Here is a 21,063-nt window from a genome sequence, read left to right on the forward strand (position 1 = left end):
CTGTGCTTCTCAGAGAAAATGGAGGAACTGGTGTATGCTGGAACCAAACTCTCCCACTCTTTTGCTGCGAGTCCCCAGATATCAACAAAAAAGCGAGCCCTGAAACCACCAAAGCCTGTGGGCCCAGCTCGGCCTCCCCCTCCTCCTGCGAGAGCTCTTCGGCCCCTGCCACGATGCCAGGGCCCTCACCCTCCTCCATCTGTTCTAGGTGAACCAAAAACAACCGATAACAGCTCTAAGTGATGTGTGTCGGGTCCCCGCTATGATAACAGCAACTTTATCAAATGTTTACAGAACAAGCCGGAACTCAGTGTGCCTGTTGCTTTCTCTATTTCTGTTTTATTACGTGATAGAAAGCCTAAGGCCTTCTCAAACCGTTTGGCAAACGCATTTAATCTGCTACCTACTACATGTCAAACTAAGATTAATGTAGAGACAGAAAGTAAGACTGTTAAGTTAGCACTTTTAAACATCCGTTCACTTAAAAATAAATCACTTCTAGTCAATGACTTAATAACCACAAACAACATAGATTTTATGCTTCTAAATGAAACATGGCTTGAAGACAGTTGCAGTTCAACAATCCTGAATGAAACAGCCCCTCCTAACTTTACTTTTATGAGTGTCTGCAGAGCTGTTAGGAGAGGTGGAGGTGTAGCTGCTCTATTTAAAGATGTCTATCAATGCAAGCAAGTGTCATATGGTGATTACTTGTCTTTTGAATACTTGGGTATTGTGTTAAAAAGGTGCTCCCTCGCATTCTACTTATAATTATTTACAGGCCTCCAAAATACTCTCCAGCCTTTGTTGAGGACTTTACAGAACTGTTATCAGCAATTTCCTCAGAGTTTGACTGTTTTTCTATTACTGGGGATTTTAACATCCACATAGAAAATGCAGAATCCAATATGGCAAAAGAAATCCTAACAGCTTTGAATACTTTTGATCTGACTCAGCATGTACATGGACCCACACACAATCGTGGACACACTCTAGATTTAATTATAAGGGTCTAAACATTTCATCCATTGTCATTAAGGATGTAGCGCTATCTGATCGTTTCTGTATTTTCTTTGATATATTGATCTCTGACTGTTGAAGTTAGATCTATCTCGGTCAAAAAGCGATGCTTAAATGAGAATACTAGTGCACTGTTTATGAAGGCTATATCTTTAACACCTAGCATATCTGCAGACTCTGTTGATTTTCTCCTTGATTCTTTTAACTCAAAAGTACAGAATGTTATTGATAACATTGCTCCTGTGAAAGTCAGGAAGAAGAGTGGCAGACAAAAAGCACCATGGAGAAACTCAACAACAGTGCAAAATATGAAAAGACAATGCATGTGGCAAAAGACAAAACTTGAAATCAACTATAACATCTATAAAGATATTCTTCATGCTTTCAATGCAGAACTAGGCAAAGCTAGACAGACCTTCTTCTCAAATATTATAAACAGAAACTTAAACAACACCTGCACTCTTTTTGCTACTGTAGAGAGACTAACAAACCCCCCAAGTCAGATTCCCAGTGAAATGCTCTCAGACAGCAAATGCTGTGAGTTTGCTTCCTTCTTCTCTGAGAAAATTAATAATATCAGAAAGGTGATCAGCATATCCTTGAGCTGCACTGGGGTCAAACAGATCAGATCACAACCTCAGAAATGAGCTATTATGTCTGTTTTCGAAGCAATTGATGGCAACATTTTGGAAGAAACTGTACAGCACCTTAAAACATCTACCTGCGCCCTTGACACACTTCCCACATCTTTTTTCAAAAGCGTGTTTAACTGTTTAGAAGCAGATCTCTTAGAAGTGGTAAATGCCTCACTTCTCTCTGGGACTTTTCCAAAATCCCTGAAAACTGCAGTTGTTAAGCCCCTCCTGAAAAAGAGCTGGATAACACCATATTGAGCAACTACAGACCAATCTCAAATCTTCCTTTCATTGGCAAGATCATTGAAAAAGTTGTTTTCAATCAGCTGAATAAGTTCTTAAGCTTAAATGGATATTTTGACAACTTTCAATCTGGTTTCCGATAGGGATGCACCGATCCGCCTTTTTCACTTCCGATACCGATCCCGATACCTGGGATTCAGTATCGGCCAATACCGATCCGATCTTCAAGTAATAAGAAAAGCGCTAAATTACCTAATAAACTGTATGCCTCACATAGGACCGTGGCGATCGGCATGACAACCGCGCCACCGCGGTCGTGGAGTGTCACCGGCGGTAGTGTGGCCTGTAATATATAATCTCAAAGGTCGGGTTAACCGAGAATTTTCCGTTATTGATGGAATTTTTTTTAGCAGTGAAGGAAAAAATCTGCAGCCTGTCCGTCATTTTGACAGATTACGAGGCTGATGTAACTTAACTGTAATTCCCACCCCTGTCCAGTAGGTGGTGAGCACGCTCCAGAGAGCGCGAGTTCAGTCTCCAGAACAAAATGAAAACGATGCCTTTGATTACACACACCCAGTTTGTCCATTTTATTATATATTATAATACTTATGCTTACATAAAGTTTCTAATCCGTTTTGTTTTAAATAGTTTTTATTTTTGTTGTTGCTGTTGACTATAAGTTTATGGTCAATGAATGGCTTTTCCTACGTGACATTGTTTACAACACTGATTGAACTGACGTGATACAGATTTCGGTAAACTACTGCAACTTTCATCATATTTTTTGATTTTCATTCATGTTTATTTCCTTCTGTAGAGTAGTAAAGAAGAAGAGATGATCACGTTCACTCACGATCCTCAAAAAGTGTTGAGATGAGATGTAAGATGAAAACTGAAAAGTGACGCAGACTTTAACTTTTCATAATACTTTCTTTTCATAATATAAATAATTGCATAGCCTAGGCCTATTTGTTTATCTTATACGTTTGTGAATACATATGAAAATGTGGACGAAATCAGAAGCTATTAAATGTCTTATAATTAAAATATAAAAATTAAAATGATGCAGCAACATATGATAGATAGGACAGAACAAAAAAAAAAAAGCTATTAAACAATCATTGCGCAAAAGTATTATAATATGAACAGCTCCCATACAAAGCGGCACAAAGCGCTTATGCGCATCCCGTGTGCAGAATGATGCGATTGAAGCATCATGGAGTCACAGCACGCAGCGGCAGCGCTCCGCAGTGAAAAAGCACAAAAGCACAAAGTGAAGATATACTGATGCGTATTGTATTACCAGTATCTTGATTAAGTATAATAATAGAAACATTGATTCATCTTGGAGAGTGTTTCATTGTGTTGACTGTCGTAACCGAACGCGACACGCAGTCTGAATGCTGAATGGAGAATGACTGACAGCCGCAGCGGAGGGAGGCATTTACGTGAACTTTAATTTAACAACTAAAATATTTATCTGTACCTCAAATTAAACTATGGAATGGCTTCAGAACACTTGGAATAAAATGCACAGAAACTTTATGGTGCTTTTTAATGTGTTTGTGCCTTTTGTAGAGCTTAACAATAACACAATAGTACACGCACAGTATCGGATTTTGGATCGGCCCCGTCCTGCCGATACCCGATCCGGCAAAAATGGCAGTATCGGAGCCGATACCGATCTGTTTTCCGACCTCATCACAGCACAGAGACAGCACTCATAAAGATAATAAATGATATTCGCATAAACACAGATTCAGGTAAATTATCAGTGCTGGTTCTACTCCACCTCGACCTGCATTTGACACTGTCGATCACAACATGCTTCTTGACAGGCTGGAAAACTGTGTCGGGCTTTCTAGGATGGTTCTTAAATGGTTCAGGTCATACTTAGAAGGGAGAGGTTATTATGCGAGTATCGGTGACCATAAGTCTGAGTGGACATCCATGACATGCGGAGTCCCTCAAGGTTCAATACTTGCACCCCTCCTGTTCAACCTATATATGCTGCCACTGAGCCAAATAATGCGAAAGAACCAAATTGCATATCACAGCTATGCAGATGACACCCAGATTTACCTAGCCCCATCACCTAACAACTACAGCCCCATTGACTCCCTGTGCCAGTGCATTGATGAAATTAAAAATTGGATGTGCCTAAACTTCCTTCAGTTAAACAAAGACAAAACTGAAGTCACTGTGTTTGGAAACAAAGATGAAGTTCTCAAAGTGAACATGTACCTTCACTCTAGAGGTCAAACAGCTAAAAATCAAGTCAGGAATCTTGGTGTGATTTTGGAGTCAGACCTGAGTTTCAGTAGCCATGTAAAGACAATAACTAAATCAGCGTATTATCATCTCAAAAATATTGCAAAAATTAGATGCTTTGTCTCCAGTTAAGACTTAGAGAAACTTGTTCATGATTTCATCACCAGCAGGGTGGATTATTGTAATGGGCTCCTCACTGGCCTTCCCAAAAAGACCATAAGACAGCTGCAGCTCGTACAGAACGCTGCTGCTAGGATTCTGAGCAGAACCAGAAAACATGAACACATTACACCAGTCCTCAGGTCCTTGCACTGGCTTCCAGTTGCATTTAGAATTGATTTTAAAGTACTGTTACTTGTTTATAAATCACTCAATGGCCTAGGACCCCAATACATTGAAGTTATGCTCATAGAATATAAACCTAACAGATCACTCAGATCATCAGGATCAAGTCATTTAGAAATACCAAGGGTTCACCTTAAAGCAAGGAGAGTCTGCTTTTAGCCGTTACGCCAGCCGCAGCTGGAACCAGCTTCCAGAAGAGATCAGATGTGCTCCAACAGTAGCCACATTCAAATTCAGACTCAAAACATATCTTTTTATCTATGCATTTGCTGAATGAGCACTGTGCTATGTCCAAACTCTTTGCATTTTATTTTATATGTATTATCTTTTTATTCTTAATTCCTTTTCCTGTTTTTATTTCATTTTTAATGCATTTTATATATTGTATGTATCATCTTGTTATTTCTGACTTTTAATGCATTTTAAATATTGCTGTCTGGTTGAAGGAGCTGGGAGAATTAGGAAGAATGCATTTGTGATTAGGTTAAAATTTGGGGGACAAACCATGGGGAAATTTGAGCTGTGGTGCATGGTTAAGATATCTCTGGATTACAGTCAGGACACTTTCCAAAGGGCGAAATTTCCAAAGGGGAAATTTGAACTGCATTGCATAGATTTCTCCGGAAGGGGGATTAGGGCTGTGTGGCGCAGTTTGAGGTGTCTTGGCAAAAGGGGAGATTGGAACTTTGTTTATCAGTTTGAAGTGCCTTAACAGGTAGCAGTCCTGTCGTGTGAGGAAGATCCGTTTACATCCACTCTGACGGACAACAACAACAACAAAAAACTCCCTAAGACTTCCTAGCTCATCCATCCAGATAGCAAAATTCTGTTTTTACTGTTATTTCTATTCCTTATGTTCTATTTTTATTCTTCTTCTTTATGTAAAGCACTAGTGATGATATTTTTATTTTGTCATGATGTGGTGAACGAATTTATATATTTATATTAAGTGTTTATCTGCTATAGGCTATTGAATCATTTACATTTTCTCATTAAAGATTTGTGCATTTGTCAAAGATATTTATCGTGTTAATATTAAATAAATATTAATAAGACTTATTCATTTTGTTTTCAGGGATGAAAAAACAGGGATGAAATAATTTTTAAGTGTTTTAAGATGATTATTTGCTGTTTGCTTGTTTTTATTTTATTATGAGCAGTTTAAATAGGTTTTAACCCTATTATTTTAGAAATGTTTTTTAAATATCTTATTTGTTTTCATACAGAGAAACACCCGTTTCACCCGTTCAAGGCTTTTTTTAAATGGTTATTTTTATTTGACATTAAATAGCCTACATTACATAAAGTATTATTCGAAACAATTTGAACATGACAGAAATAATATGATCAAATATACAATCAAATGTTACCCATTTATTAATATAATGTTTAAATTAATTAAAAAAAAACTTAAATAAATCTTCTCAAACTCTAACGTTAAGTATTATTTGTAACAATTTGAACATGAAGGAAAAATATGATCAAATATACAGTCAAATGTTACACATTTATTAATATATGTTTGAATTAATAAAAAAAACTTAAATAAATGAATAAATCTTCTCAAACTCTGTCATTAAGTATTATTTGGAATGTGGACGAAGTAATTTAAAATAAAAACAGCATATAGTTTAGGGCTGCAACGATTAATCGCGATTAAGATTAAGATTAATCGCGATTAAAAGTCTGTGTTTATGTAATATATATGTGTGTGTTGTGTGTATAATAATTATGTACATATAAATACACACATTCATGTATATATTTAAGAAAAATGTATTATATATTTATATACAAAATATTTATGTTTATATGTAATATAAAATATATATATAAATATATACATTTATAATACATGCATATATTTCTAAACTTAATAATAATACTGTAGACATCGATCCAATCAAAATCCATGTAAGAAAATGGCATGTATAAGTGGCGCAAATATGACTGTTAAGCCCTGCCCCTCACTTCCACTCTGTGGCTGCGGTTCTGAAACTGCGGTTCTGGAAATGTGGTGCTGCGGGTCTGCAGCTGGAGACTATTGGCTCAACATGGCCTCGCCCCCTTTGTTGCGCATTCCCGGGGCAGAGTTCATGCCAATTTTAGGGTAAGAAATGTCACCAACCCGGAAAGAAGCTCGTTGTAGTCCGTACCAGTCTTTTGTTGTAGTCCTTAAAAAGCATTTTCCTATACAAGAAAATATCTCCCTTTGCATTGAACATTGAGCATTTTAATTTTGCAGATGTTGTTTATGCTCAAACAGCAACATTACACACTAACTAAAGTTAAAAAAGTGAAATCATAATCAAGGACCACTTTAAAAAGGTACACCATGTAATTTTTTTTGTTAGAAATTAACTTTAAAATGTCAATACATCATTAATCCTTCTTTCAAAATGTTTTTGTCTTACCCTGATTCACTATGGTGAGCCTATAATAAGTGTTTCTATTTTAGACCTGACAGGATGGTTTTTATGGGAAATTGCGTACATGCGTCTTGTGTCATCCATAAATAGAGAAAGGTTTCTCCAGCTACTTTGTGTATGGTGTGGGAGTGACAGAGGTTAGATGTCACAATGAGCGAGAAAGGTTTACATGGAGCAGCTATATCCTGAATCTCAGGGGATTCATCAGTTTTAAACAAACACAGAACAGAGGAGAGTCTGCTTGCAAAAGGAGAGCGCGACAGAGCTCGTAATAAACCCAGAATCAACATTGGCCTGGCTTTTCGGAGATGCTGAGATCTTTGAAATGTTGTAAAAGCGATGCAGTCATGATGGCGTTCTAACATTCATTCAGTTCATTGTAAAGCACTATCTATTGTGAAGGCTCATTTCATGGTTGTAGTAGTGCTGTGCTTATTCTCAAGGAAGTACTGTGTCTATTAATGGGTAAAGCTACAGTAACATCTGCAGCTTGAGATGCTTTCTAAGCTGAGATCTAAGCTGGTTTTATCTCTTAAGCCTAGTAGTGAATGCTTTTTGAGAACCATATTCATCCGCATAATAATAGCCAAAGCACAACCAAAACAATGTTCTTCTGCAAAATACATGGCGTTTTGTTTTTTAACTGCTAAAGGGCCAAAAGTAACAGTGTACCTTTAAATTAAACCACAGTTAACACATTTATCTAATTACACATTAAAAACGGGAGAACTTTTACTTTAAAATTTTAAAAGACTGAATGCAAAGTCACCATGAAATCAAAATCAATAATACTTATTTTTTATGGAATATTGCATTATTATTAATGATTTATCCGTGCACATCATGATTTATTCTTTCTTTAAATTCATGTGCCTCATAATCTTGAATCAAAATAACTTCCTCTCCCTCTTGCAGCAACATCTCTTTTCTGATGACGAGGGTGGGTCAACCTGTCACTCACATGAGATCCACCAATAGCAAACCACAACCATCAAATCAATTACACAAACAAAATCAAGTCCATTTGTTCTTGTTCCAGAAGCCGTTACTCTTGGTTATACATCACAACAGGGAAGAAAACACTATCACAACTTCCATTTCATGCAGACACTAAATCTGAAAGAAAACTAAATAAATTTATATTATATTATATATAGGCAAGTATATTTATTATATGAAATATTATAGCTAAATAGCTAAACAACATTAAATTAATCATGACTGGTCTTTGTAAGGGCTTCAAACAGGGATCTGATAATGAGTGTATATCAGGGAAGAGGAACACACACACACACACACTCACCGATCTGACAGGAAGACACGTCCACACTTCCTCTCAGGAGATCTCCCAGAGGACTGTTCTCTGTGGCCTGCTGAGAGAGAGAAAAAGGGTAAAAGGTCAGAGCACAGAGCGGTGCGAGGAGCTCTGACATAACAGAACAACAACAAACACAAACACGCGTCTGACTGGAGTACAAACTGAACTCACAGATCTGTCAGGCTCCACGGCCGTCGGGCTGATTTCCTCAACATAATTCGCAGGGAACCACAGTTGCTTCTTGCCTCCGCAATCTCCCTTCCACCTGTGTGGAGAACAGAAATAGACACGTTTATTTTCAGGTTTTTCTGTTGTGAACTAAATCAACACTGAATGACAGAAACGGCCCAGACAGGCTTCAAAAACAAAAAGCAGGTAAAAATAGGCTTTGGCAAGTAAATGGCTAGTTAAGATTAATGTTTTAGAAATTCAAACAGTGCATGACATAGACATCAATATAAAAATGAAAAAAAAAAAACAATGTCAGGGCTCAACAATCAGTGTTGTGGGTAACACGTGGTACGTAATCAGATTACTTTTTTCAAGTAATGAGTAAAGTAATGCATTACTTTTAAATTTGACAAAATATCTGCGTTACATTTTCAAAAAAGTAATGCAAGTAACTTTGTTTTCCCATTTATTGACTGACAGCTCTCCTGTCTCCATGTTGACAGAAACAGAGAGCTTACAACCCAAGAGGCGACACTTTGATACTTTTTGGCTAACAACCACTAGATGGCGCTCCGGTAGCGCGACCGCCATTATGGGGTGAAAATACCAACTGGACCATAGAATCCTTCACATCTTACGCACCCAAAATCTGCAAATTTCACTGCCAAATCAGAAGCGCAATAGAACAGTTTTTTTAAATTAAAGTCACCAGTAAATTGTATGGCTCCTACAGTAAATGTTGTATCATCTTATATATGTTTTATTTTACCAGTTGTGGAATCCAACCATTCATCCATCTGAGGTAACGTAGTTAGTCTACTTTATTGAGTATTTCCATTTTATGCAACTTGACACATTTATTAATAGTAAATTAATAGTTAATAAATTTAAGATCATCATGTTTGCAGCGAACAATACATTTCAGACCTAGTGGAGTAATAGTAATAATATCTAGGTCTGAATTGAAATATATATATATTTTACGTTTTAATGGATCCCGCTACAAACATAATGATCTTATAATACATGATGTGTCCGTTATCCCATAATTCCCACTTTTGGACACTTTTGCTTTAACGGACATTAGACAACACTGCAAAATCAAGTTATTATATTCATATATTTATTGTCCAACATTACCATTTTTCCTGATGTATGTCCTTAATTTAATTTCATATGTTGGTAATAATTCAGTGTTTATAAGCCTTTTAAAGAATTTTAACCCAAACTGACTGGGTTTCTAGAGAGCAAAGGTCGTGTGAAAAAAGTAAGAAATAATTGTGTAAAATAAAGTGTAAAAAGGATTTGATGATCACTAGTGATAGTATTTTATTCTGTGTTGTCATCATTCAGGTTGGATTTTAGCTTTAATGTATATTATATTATATATATTTTATATATATATATATATATATATATATATATATATATATATGAGCGCCGGTGTTGCAATGGAACGTTCCATTGAGTTTCGCTTCTTGTTAGTGTATATTCTTTGCTGGAAGGCAAGCCTGCATCCTTTAGCCCACAAAAATGTAACGGCTTAATGCTAACGCCCCGCCCCTGGCGGTATGCAGGGAAGGAGACCACAGGCTGTTTTATGAATGGAAGTCAATGGATGAGAGGCTTCACTAGCTGATTAAACAGCTTTTGTGGGGAAATAGCTAATTATTTAATTAATCAACAGCCTGTCTGCCAATCTTCAGCATGTTTTACACTAAACAATACTTTCGTTGGGAACTATATGTAGATTTATCTTGATAAAAATGTATTTTTTAAGAGAAGGCAGACTAGGGAATGTTGCAACTGACGTCACTGCCGTTACACAATAGGCTGCGAGGTGAGCACGTGATTAAGTTAGCCGTTATGCTTTCTCCAATGGTAACAGATATAGACCCTCTAGAATTGCAGCACAGCTGAAAGGTTTGTTTGAGCTGCGCCCTCTACTGTACAGGTGTAAAGTTGAATTTCATTCAGCCTGAGGCTTATTCAGTTCACTTTTGGTGTCAAAGGGCCTTTAACATTTGCCAAAAATAGATTTTTTGTTGTTAAAAAAAACAAAAACAAAAACAAACAAGCACAGCCCAGAAACAAGTATAGTAACACATTACTTTCCATAAAAAGTAACCAAGTAGCACAATATACTTTTTTAGAGAGTAACACAATATTGTAATGCATTGCTTTTAAAAGTAACTTTTCCCAACACTGACAATAATGACAACAACGGCCCACTCACAACATGAATGACAGCTATAAAAATAACTATATTAGCATCCACATCAACAAATAATATTGTTCTGTTTATTCATGAGCTGCAGTTTTGTCGTCTACAGCTTTAAATGCTGGAGCTCTTTAAAGTCGAGTGGATTATGATTGGCTGTCAATGTTTTTATTGTTATTTATCATCAGCTGGACAAAATCATTCTGAATCCACTATCAATATCACTCGATTGCAGTGATATTGTTTCTCTGTCATTATCGGTATAGTTCTGGTTTGGACATCACTATTCTCACAGAATCAGAATGATTATTAAAAATCATCGGTGTATAGTTATAGTTGTCACAGACAAACAATAATCACTGGAATCACTTTCAGAATGATTTTTTTTTACAGCTGATAAAAACATTGACAACCAATCATAATCCATCTTGCTTTAAAGAGCTCAAGCATTTAAAGTGACAGGTGAAAAAACTGCAGCGCGCACTTCTAATAAAACAGAACAATATCATCCGCTGGTGTGGATGCTAATGTATTTATCGTTACAGTTATCATTCATGGAGAGAACGGGTCTTAAATCTCAGGTCAGCGGTCTACCTTATTTAGCAGTGGTGTAATGTAACGAAGTAATAATACTTCGTTACAGTACTTAAGTATTTTTTGGGAGAATCTGTACTTTACTTGAGTTTTTATATTTCTGTCAACTTTTACTTTTACTCCACTACATTTCCTAAATAAATTATATACTTTTACTCCGATACATTTTCCCAAAGCATTTTCGTTACTTACTACAAAATAAAGTCGGAAGAACACAGACTGCGAGCAAGCATGTTCAAACAAGTGCTCGCACAACCGCTGTTGATTTAATTTTCCGGGTTGCGTCCGTTGCTGGAGCGGCTGAGAAGAGTGCGCTGTCATTATGAGACATTACGGCCTCTAGAGGCAAAATAAAACTATCACTGATGCCTCGTATGGTTTCTTTTGACACGTGATGTGAGGCTGCGCGCTGCACAGAGCGGGTCACTTCAAAACGATTTAAAACGGACAACAAAACGGTATGTTATACAATGTACACTACAGTACATGTTTTCATATCACTATAAGGTAATTAGTTTGTTGACTAGATGCTGCATTTGTGGAGAACAGTATGTTTGTCGTCGAGGCTGACATTAGTAGTAACCTCAAGCGGTTAAAACAATGTGACAAAAAAAAAAAAAACACCAACTGTTTAATGTCAAGATTGTTACCATTAATTTGCATTAGTTTATAACTATTTGTTCGCTGTTATGCATTCATTATCCGGCGAAGTTGCATATTTAAACTGTATTCTCATACAGCGACAGAAACTTAACAAATCAGAAACGTAGCCTATTCAATTTCAGTTTTTATCGGCACTGTAACATATTTTGATTAGATAATAATCAATTTTTTCTAAAATAGAGCCAAATAATGTGTGAAAGTACACATATAATAGACCCATGCTATGCCTTTGTGTGTAAAGATGGTAATTTTTAAGCATGACTGTTTGGATTTATATGAAATAGTAACATTTTACAATAAGAGTCCATTTGTAACATTAAATAATGTTAATAAAAGTATTGTTCATTTTTAATTTCATCATTTACATTTTAACATTTTAAAGTCTCTTACCTTAGTTATAATGCACTATAAATTAACATGAACAAATCATCAATGTATAATTAATATATTAGTATTTTTTATGTATAAAAATTACAATAAACCTTTAGCCAATTTAAAGAAACAAAATGTAAGAGAGTTAAAACTGAACACAATCTTGGTGCTCAAACTGTATATAGAACAATTTTTAATATTTTTTTGCTCCTTTTGTATTTTACATTTACTTGTACTTTTACTTTCAATACTTAAGTACATTTAATATCAAAAAAATACTTTTCATACTTAAGTACAAAAAATATCCCATACTTTAAAACTTTTACTCAAGTAACATTCTAAACAGCAACTTTAACTTCTACCAAAGTCATTTTCTGGCAAGATATCTATACTTTTACTCAAGTATGGTTTTCGAGTACTTTATACACCACTGTTATTTAGTAACATTATCAGAGTGAAAGTGTTACTTCTGTATTCTGTACTGTCTACTACACCTTGTTTTTGTAAAACCAAGTGCAAACTTAAAGGGGTGGTATAATGCCAATTTTACAAGATGTAAAATAAGTCTCTGATGTCCCCAGAGTGTGTATGTGATGTTTTAGCTCAAAATACCCCACAGATCATTTTTTATAGCATGTTAAATTTGTCACTTTTTGAGGGTGAGCAAAAACGCTCAGTTTTTGTGTGTCCCTTTAAATGCACATGAGCTGCTGCTCTCAAAAGGGGGTGGAGTTTCAGGAGCTCGCGTTAGCAGCGCCTCACATTACCTCACGCAGACTCACTGAAAATGTCAGAAACTGTTGCTGCTGAAATCATGTGACTTTGGCACTCTGAACAACTGATTCGAAACAAAAGATTCGTAAAGCTTTGAAGCAGTGTTTTGTAATCGGCCATCACTAGATATTGTTGAAAAGTCGTTACTTTCTTTTTTGGGCACACAAAAAGTATTCTCGTCGCTTTATAATATTAAGGTTGAACTACTGTAGTCACGTGAACTGTTTTAAATATGTTTTGAGTACCTTTCTTGATCTTGAGAGGTTTGGTGACATTGCTGGCAATGGAGGCCTCACTGAGCCATCAGATTTTATCAAAAATATCTTAATTTGTGTTCTGAAGAAGAACAAAGGTCTTACAGGTGTAGAACGATATGAGGGTGAGTAATAAATGACAGAATTTTAATTTTTGGGTGAACTAACCCTTTAACTAGAACACAATTTAAAAAAATAAAATGGTTTTAAAATGTTGTGGTGCTTTTTTCATGCTGAACTAGCAGCTGCGTTTAGATATAGTCTCGTACTCACCAGCCTCCTTCCTGTTTGTCCACATTTTGAATGATGGCATTCTTATTGAAGGAAAGTTCATCATCTCGCTGGGCTTTGTATTCATACATGGCTCGTACTGTGCACTGCTCACACACACAGGGATGTCACAAACTAAACCAAACATGATGACAAACGCTTTCTACATGCAGCTAGAGAGCAGAGTTACCTTAAACGTGGGCATTTGATTGGCTTCCACATAAAATCCAGGGTTACGGCCCTCATACAGAGATCCATAATCAGGCTCCTGCACACAGACACACAGAGGAAGAGCCTTCACTTCAACAACAATCCACCCAAAAACCACCTGAACAAAATGATCAGTTAATTTTTGGACATAAAGAGGAATGTACAGATGCACTCAAGAATACAGTATCTCAAAATAAATTTTAGCACTCACTGCAAACAGCCTGAACTGCCATTTTCTGTTCATTTTCTATCTTAAAGATCCACTGAAGTGCCTTGGAAAGCTCAGCTTTATTCAGTGTTGACGTAATTTCCAATGAATCAGGGGAGATATATATATATATATATATATATATATATATATATAGATATATATATATATATATATATATATATATAGATATATATAGATATATATAGATATAGATATATAGAAGCTACTCAACTTTTTTCAAAATGCCTAGATCACAGCTCGGCCATAGCCGTTGAACTCGTAAAGACCAATTTTACCCTTATAATCTCTAACCGTTTTTCCTCAATATTGCTTTAAAAATATAGCATTGTTTGTAGAATTCAAATGTGTCCGAAAGTTTTGTGGTCTGCGCCAACTTGCACATATGAACTGCTCTGTGCTCGTGTCTCTGGACCAGAGCAGACTGCGCTCACACTACAGTACATCTAAACTTATCCAGGTACATTTGAAAACATCTTTTTTCTCTGCGTTTCGTCCTTCGTCCACACTGAGAAGGAATTTTTGTCCTTTCAAAATGGAGCTTTTTAAAGACGCTCTCTGACATGGATAAATTCGAAAACGTTGTTTTGTGTTGTAGTGTGGACTGTGAAAATTGAGGTATTTGAAAACTATAACACGTTTAGTCATATGACACATATTGTACCAATAGATATCCATGTTTATAGTGGTATGTATTATTCACTTTCAATGTTGCTCAAGATTTCTTTGTACAATCTTCACATTACAATTCTGCAAATGATAGAAAATTTACCCTCAATTGCATTTTAGACCATATAATAAGTGTGAATGCACAAGTCAGTGGCAAGATATTTTGTTAACGATTTGATCGCGCCAGAAGAACAGCATGAGAACTTTAAGATGTCGGTCTCTCTGTATCATCTTTTTTTCTTTTATTTTAGAGCTTTTATTACGCATGCGCAGTATACGTCTTCCAGCGTTTCAGTGTGGATGTAATACGTTTGGAAATGCTAGTGTGGATGAAGATAGTTTTGAAATGAAATTTCAAAAATGGAATTTGCATAAAATCAGCCAATCCCATTAGAGCTTGGGATTTCAGCCACATCTTGACATTTCTGTGTGCATCAGACTGTAGGTGTGCAACCTGAGACTTGCAGCAGGCCTACATTATTTCTCTAGATACTAATTATAGGCTAACTGCTGCAGCTTTCAGAGGAACTTAAATGCACCGGTCACAAAGAGCAGAAGGAAGTTAAGTCAAATTGGGTGCATCTCAGTCAGAAAATCTAATTTTAACAGTACCCACACTGAGCAAATGACTCAGGTATGAGGTACATCAAGATTTCGGCATGCATGCTGTCAGATCGCCTACATGCGTTGTTAAGTCCAGATTTTGAGTTTATACACACGAGTAGCACCAGGGAATGCTTTAAATTAATTATCAAGTTAGTTCTCTTGGTTATCAGCTTAGATATTCCATACTGGTGCATCCGTAAAGTGACAGTTCACAAATAATGTCTGTAGCCCTGCCCTCATGTCAATGACTATATGTCTTCTGTGGAACATAAAAGATATTTTGAGAAATGTCTTTGTTATTTGTCAATGGGCACTAAAAGAGGTTGGGTACAAAAAGTTCTACTAAATATCATCTTTTTGGTTGCACAGAAGAAAGTCATACAGAAGGGAAGTAAATGACAGAATTTTCATTTACAGGTAAACTGTCCTTTAAAGCACAGATTAGAGGAGCTGAGATGGATGTTAATCTAGATGTGTGTAGCTGCACTCACAGCAGTGCCAATCTTCTCCAGTGTTTCCTCATTGATGGGGTAGCGAAGCTTCATCTTGCGGTACAGTGGATGTTTCTCATAGTAACTGATTAAATCTACTAAACTGTCAAACTCAGAGGTGCCTAAAACCACCGTCTGTCCCTCCTGCTGCACACGGCAGTGCTTTATCTTGCCCTCCGCCCTAAGAGAGCAAACAAGAGAAAAAAAAAAAAAAAAAAAAAAAAAAAAAAGGAGAATGAGGAAAAACTACAGAAACAACAACACTAAAAACATGAAAGCAGGAGTCTGGATTTTACCGGAAGGAAATGGCGAAAGAGTTGTATTCTGTCCTCTTCCTAACGAGGAAAGCCCCGTCACGTGGGACTCTCATCAACATGTTTTCAGCGTGACTGCGGGACAGACACGCGTGGTACCACCTGCACGGAAAACACATGCTGAAATTAGACTGGGAAAACACAAGGAAGACAGGAAACGGCACACAAACCCCTGCTACACATCCACTGCCGTTATTCCCTGCAAGATGTGCCCTGCTGTTCACACGTTTGAAGGCAGTAAGACCTTTTGGTTACACTTTATTTTAAAAGTGTCCTTATTACAGTGTAATTATACACTTAAGTACAGAGTAATAATAAACAACTACATGCACTTACTATAGAATAAGGGTTTGGTTTAGGGTTATGTAGTTTTCATAATTTATAGTTATTACTATAGTAACTACATGTAAAATGTAACAAGGACACTAAAATAAAGTGTTACCGATTTTTTGTTGTTGCAGAAAGAAAGAAAGAAAGAAAGAAAGAAAGAAAGAAAGAAAGAAAGAAAGAAAGAAAGAAAGAAAGAAAGAAAGAAAGAAAGAAAGAAAGAAAGAAAGAAAGAAAGAAAGAAAGAAAGAAAGAAAGAAAGAAAGAAAGAAAGAAAGAAAGAAAGAAAGAAAGAAAGAAAGAAAGAAAGAAAGAAAAAGAAAGAAAAAGAAAGAAAGAAAGAAAGAAAGGTGCGGGTTTGGAACAACATTAGGGGCATTAAATGATGACATCTTTCATTTTGGAGTGAACTATCTTTTAAAGGTGCAGTAAGCAATTTCTGAGAAACCCTGTTTATGTTTAAAATCAAGCCAAACAAACACACCCCTCCCTTCATTGCTCCACCCCCAAAATGCACGAACACGCAATGCAAGAGTGGATGCGTCTTTACCGTAGCTGATGTGCATCAAAATAATGCTTGGTTAAAAACAAAGCGAAGATCACGAACAAACAACAAGGAAGAACAAAAAATGCTCCAGCTCCAGACAAACAATGACACTCAAAACTGTCCTGTTACTATAGCTAACATTACAACAACAGCAATCTTCGTTCTGTGAAACAGAGCAAAGCCAATGTTACTCGCGACGTGGCGTCCGTTTTCAAGCCTTCCCGCTCTCTAACGTCTCTCCAGTGCTGAAAATATTTTCTAATATTAACGCGGGTCCTAAAGCTCTGGCCTGATCAATAACCCTTCTTTTTCCAGTGATATTCCTCTGAGATTTTCTCTTTTGTAATGTCTCTCAGCCATCTCTCTTTCTACAGTCTTTCTTCAAATTTCCCTCTTGCTCACTCCCACCCCCCCATCATGAGTGGACACGCCCCTACCGCTGATTAGCTCTCTCTCCTCCACCTTCATGAGTAGATACGCCCCCTACTGCTGATATGCTCACTCTATCCTCCCACTTCATGAGTAGACACACCCCTTACAGCTGACTGGCCCACTCCCTCTACTCCCATGAGTGGATACGCCCCATACTGCTGATTGGCTCACTCACTCCTCCCTCTTCATGAGTGGATACGCCCCCTACTGCTGATTGGCTCACTCACTCCTCCCACATCATGAGTGGACACACCCCTTACTGCTGATTGGCTACAAGTGTGCTGTGCTGCTCGGTCTGATCCACTCTCAGAAATGGCTTACTGCACCTTTAAGAGCTTTCATTCATCAACTGCTCAGTTGTGAGCTGGGTGTGAGACTCACTCTTTGCTCTCGTGAGCGTTGGTTTGCGGCACTGGCTCAGTCAGCTTCATCTCAAACTCGTTGCAGCGCAGAGGCACCTGCTGGTAATGTGTGATGAGTGCAAACAGAGTGTCAAACACCAGGTTATCCGTAAGGTAGAACTTCGGGCTGCCGGCTTCCTGCCGAGAGTGGATCCTGCAGTGCTGAACGCGACCGGACCTCCTGAGGAGAGGGGGGGAAAAAAATACATTTTTATTTTACAACCATTTTAGGTTTCCAAATAAACAATCAGTCAACTACTACTCTGTGACTATGATGAGGCAACATTATTGTTGTTGTTACCAGAAGGACAGCGTGTAGTCGCCCACAAACGTCTCGCTCTCCCGCACCAGAAAGGAGCCGTCAGGCGCCCCAGTCTCCAGGCAGTACTCCGACAGCAGACGCTCTGCGATCTGACGCCCGTCACGTCCCGCACCCAGCTTACCGTGAAACCACTTCTCCGTTACATGCTGGTCCATGCCGTTACAGGTCTAAAGAACATACGTAAGATCACATGCGTTCACAGAAAACCATTGGTAATTTAGCCAGTGGTAGCACTTCTACCATTATAAAGTGAAAGTGGGCGACCAGTAGACTCATATGACGTTGCTGTGCTGTGTTGTCACGAAAGCTTGCATGCGTTTTAAGCATATCAGTTTAAGATCAAGTGATTTTAGACCACTGAAGCACAACAAGCAGTGAAAGAGAACACATAAAGCCGCTGCTCAGAGTGTGCGAGTACTGAACGGAGTTCTTTTTGCAATGTAATTGGGCTTGAACAATTAAATACACATACTAGCGTGTCAAAATGTCTGTCTTTGAAAGTATCCTCGTAAACAGTCCTTTATGTCTTAGTAGAGAAAGGAAAAGCATGCGTTATCAGTATATTGGATCTGTGCATTAGCTCTTAATGTGACAGCAGCCTAATATACCTGCTGCCATCTGTGTCATTATAGGGGTAGTTCACCCAAAATGAAAATTCTGTCATTAATTACTCACCCTCACGTAGTTCCAAATCCATAAGACTTTTCATCTTTGGAACACAAATGAAGATGTTTTTGATAAAAACAGATTACAGAAAGCTTTCAGATTTCACCCGAAGACATTCGGATTTGTGTTCCGAAGATGAACGAAAGTCTTAAGGTTTTTAAACGACATGAAGGTGTGCAATGAATGGCAGAATTTTCAGGTCTGTTTCATTTGTGTCTTTGTTCTATTGTAGTTTGTTTTCCAGTACACTTGTAATTCCTTTCTTTGTTCTTATTTTATTTTATTTTTTTTATTTTAGCATAAATTTAGCATACATTTTTTTGTGATACTGAAATTGGTGACAAGAATTATGAAACTTCAAATGGTATCAAATTTTGATATCATAAAAACCTTATTTAAAGCAAAAATAACTATATTGTGATATATATATCATTATCATAAAAATAAAATGACTCTTATCGTGATATAAGATTTTGGTCATATCGCCCACCCCTGTGAATTGTGTGAAAGTGAGCATGTTATTCTGTATCAAAAGTAACCACTAGTTTAATGAACTAATCGGAAACAAATTATTCATCAGCATTGAGGAAGTTACTTTAAAGTATTCTGAGCATATACCTTGGCAAAAAAAAAAAAAAAATGAATCGAAAGCAGCACAGGAACTTCTGGGGAAAGTGTGTTATAAAAAGTCCCAGGCAGAAACCTGGGGATTTTTTTGGACTAGTACTATTAGCTCTGTTTAACATTTTCAATGATGGCTCAAAGCATTATAAAGTTGTGTTTCAAATGTACAATATAGCAAAAAACGGTCACAACGATCTTGATACTTCAGGGAAAAAAAGGAGGTCACTTTATATTAAGTGTCTTTAACTACTATGTACTTCCATTTAAAAAAAAAAAATTGTTAGATACAATATACTTATTGTGTTTATGTTGTCTGTAAAACACTTGTGCTGCTATTGAGATAGAGATACAGGTAAGGTTAGGACAAGTTTAGTGGTATGGGTAGGGTTAAGGGTCAACAGTGTAATTATAGTTGTAATTAGAAATTAATTACAGCTCTAATTACATGAAGTTATTTTGTGAATATAAAGTACAATGTACACAATAAGTGCATTGTATCAAATGATTTATTTTATTATATAAATTATACTCTTTAGGATTAGTTCACTTTCAAATTAAAATTTCCTGATAATTTACCCATGTCATCCAAAAAAGAAATTACAGTTTTTGATGAAAACATTCCAGGATTTTTCTCCATATAGTGGACTTCAATGGCCTCAAAACGGTTGAAGGTCAAAATTAGTTTCATTGCAAAGCGTTCTACACGATACCAGGCGAGAAAAAAGGGTCTTATGTAGAGAAACCATCACTCATTTTCTAAAAAAAATTTAATTTTATACATTTTAACAATAAATGCTCATCTTGAACTAGAGGCCAATTCACACCGCACCGACAAATGGCAACAAAAACGAACGAACAAGTTGGCCGTTAGATTTAGAATTCTATGAGAGAAAACTCATGTTCACACTGCCCCAACAAACACCAACAAACGAGTCAAGTCTGACTGAGAAAATTCCAGAACTATATGTGTAACCATGTTAACAATGTTGTCAGGCAAGTTTATTAAATTAATAATATAGTATCATACAGTCCCCACCAAAAGTATTGGAACAGTGAGGACTATTCCTTTATTTTTTCTGTAGACTGAAAACATTTGGGTTTGACATCAAACAATTTATATGAGACAAAAGATCAACATTTCAGCTTTTATTTCCAAAAAACATCTGGATCTGATACACAACTTAGAAGATATAACCTTTTGTTTGAACCCACCCATTTCTCATGTGACCAAAAGTATTGGAACAGATTAACTTAAAATAGATTAAAGTGAATAAGACTTAATATGTATTTGAAAATCCTTTGCTTGCAATAACTGCATCAAGCCTATGACCCATTGACATCACCAAACTTTTGCATTCTTCTTTTGTAATGCTTTTCCAGGCTTCCACTGCAGCCTCTTTCAGTTGTTGTTTGTTTTGCGGGTTACTCCCTTCAGTCTCTTTTTTAGCAGGTAAAATGCATGCTCTATAGGGTTAAAGTCTGGAGATTGACTTGGCCAGTCTGAAACCTTCCACTTTTTGCCCCTGATGAACTCCTTTGTTGCTTTGGCACTGTGTTTTGGGTCATTATCTTGCTGCATGATGAAGGATCTCCCAATCAGTTTAGTTGCATTTTTCTGTAAATTGGCAGACAAAATGTTTCT

The 21,063-nt window shown here is 36.8% G+C and overlaps 1 protein-coding gene across 6 annotated transcripts in view; it reads right to left on the reverse strand.

The window, feature by feature from the left end:
* Nucleotides 1-21,063, reverse strand: part of plcg1 (phospholipase C, gamma 1) — a 69,536-nt gene that overhangs the window by 14,033 nt on the left and 34,440 nt on the right. For 3 of the 6 annotated variants that reach the window (XM_067372171.1, XM_067372169.1, XM_067372167.1), the window contains exons 17-24: nt 18,111-18,298; nt 17,790-17,990; nt 16,085-16,204; nt 15,789-15,969; nt 13,774-13,851; nt 13,587-13,690; nt 8,436-8,529; nt 8,250-8,316 (exon numbers count right to left, since the gene is read on the reverse strand). In XM_067372171.1, coding sequence (XP_067228272.1) covers nt 8,250-8,316; nt 8,436-8,529; nt 13,587-13,690; nt 13,774-13,851; nt 15,789-15,969; nt 16,085-16,204; nt 17,790-17,990; nt 18,111-18,298 — 1,033 coding nt within the window. Of the gene's footprint in view, nt 1-8,249; nt 8,320-8,435; nt 8,530-13,586; nt 13,691-13,773; nt 13,852-15,788; nt 15,970-16,084; nt 16,205-17,789; nt 17,991-18,110; nt 18,299-21,063 lie in introns of all 6 variants that reach the window. The other 3 variants (XM_067372170.1, XM_067372166.1, XM_067372168.1) reach the window with 1 other exon arrangement.

The sequence above is a fragment of the Chanodichthys erythropterus genome, chromosome 20, assembly GCF_024489055.1.
Source record: "Chanodichthys erythropterus isolate Z2021 chromosome 20, ASM2448905v1, whole genome shotgun sequence".
NCBI lineage: Eukaryota > Metazoa > Chordata > Actinopteri > Cypriniformes > Xenocyprididae > Chanodichthys > Chanodichthys erythropterus.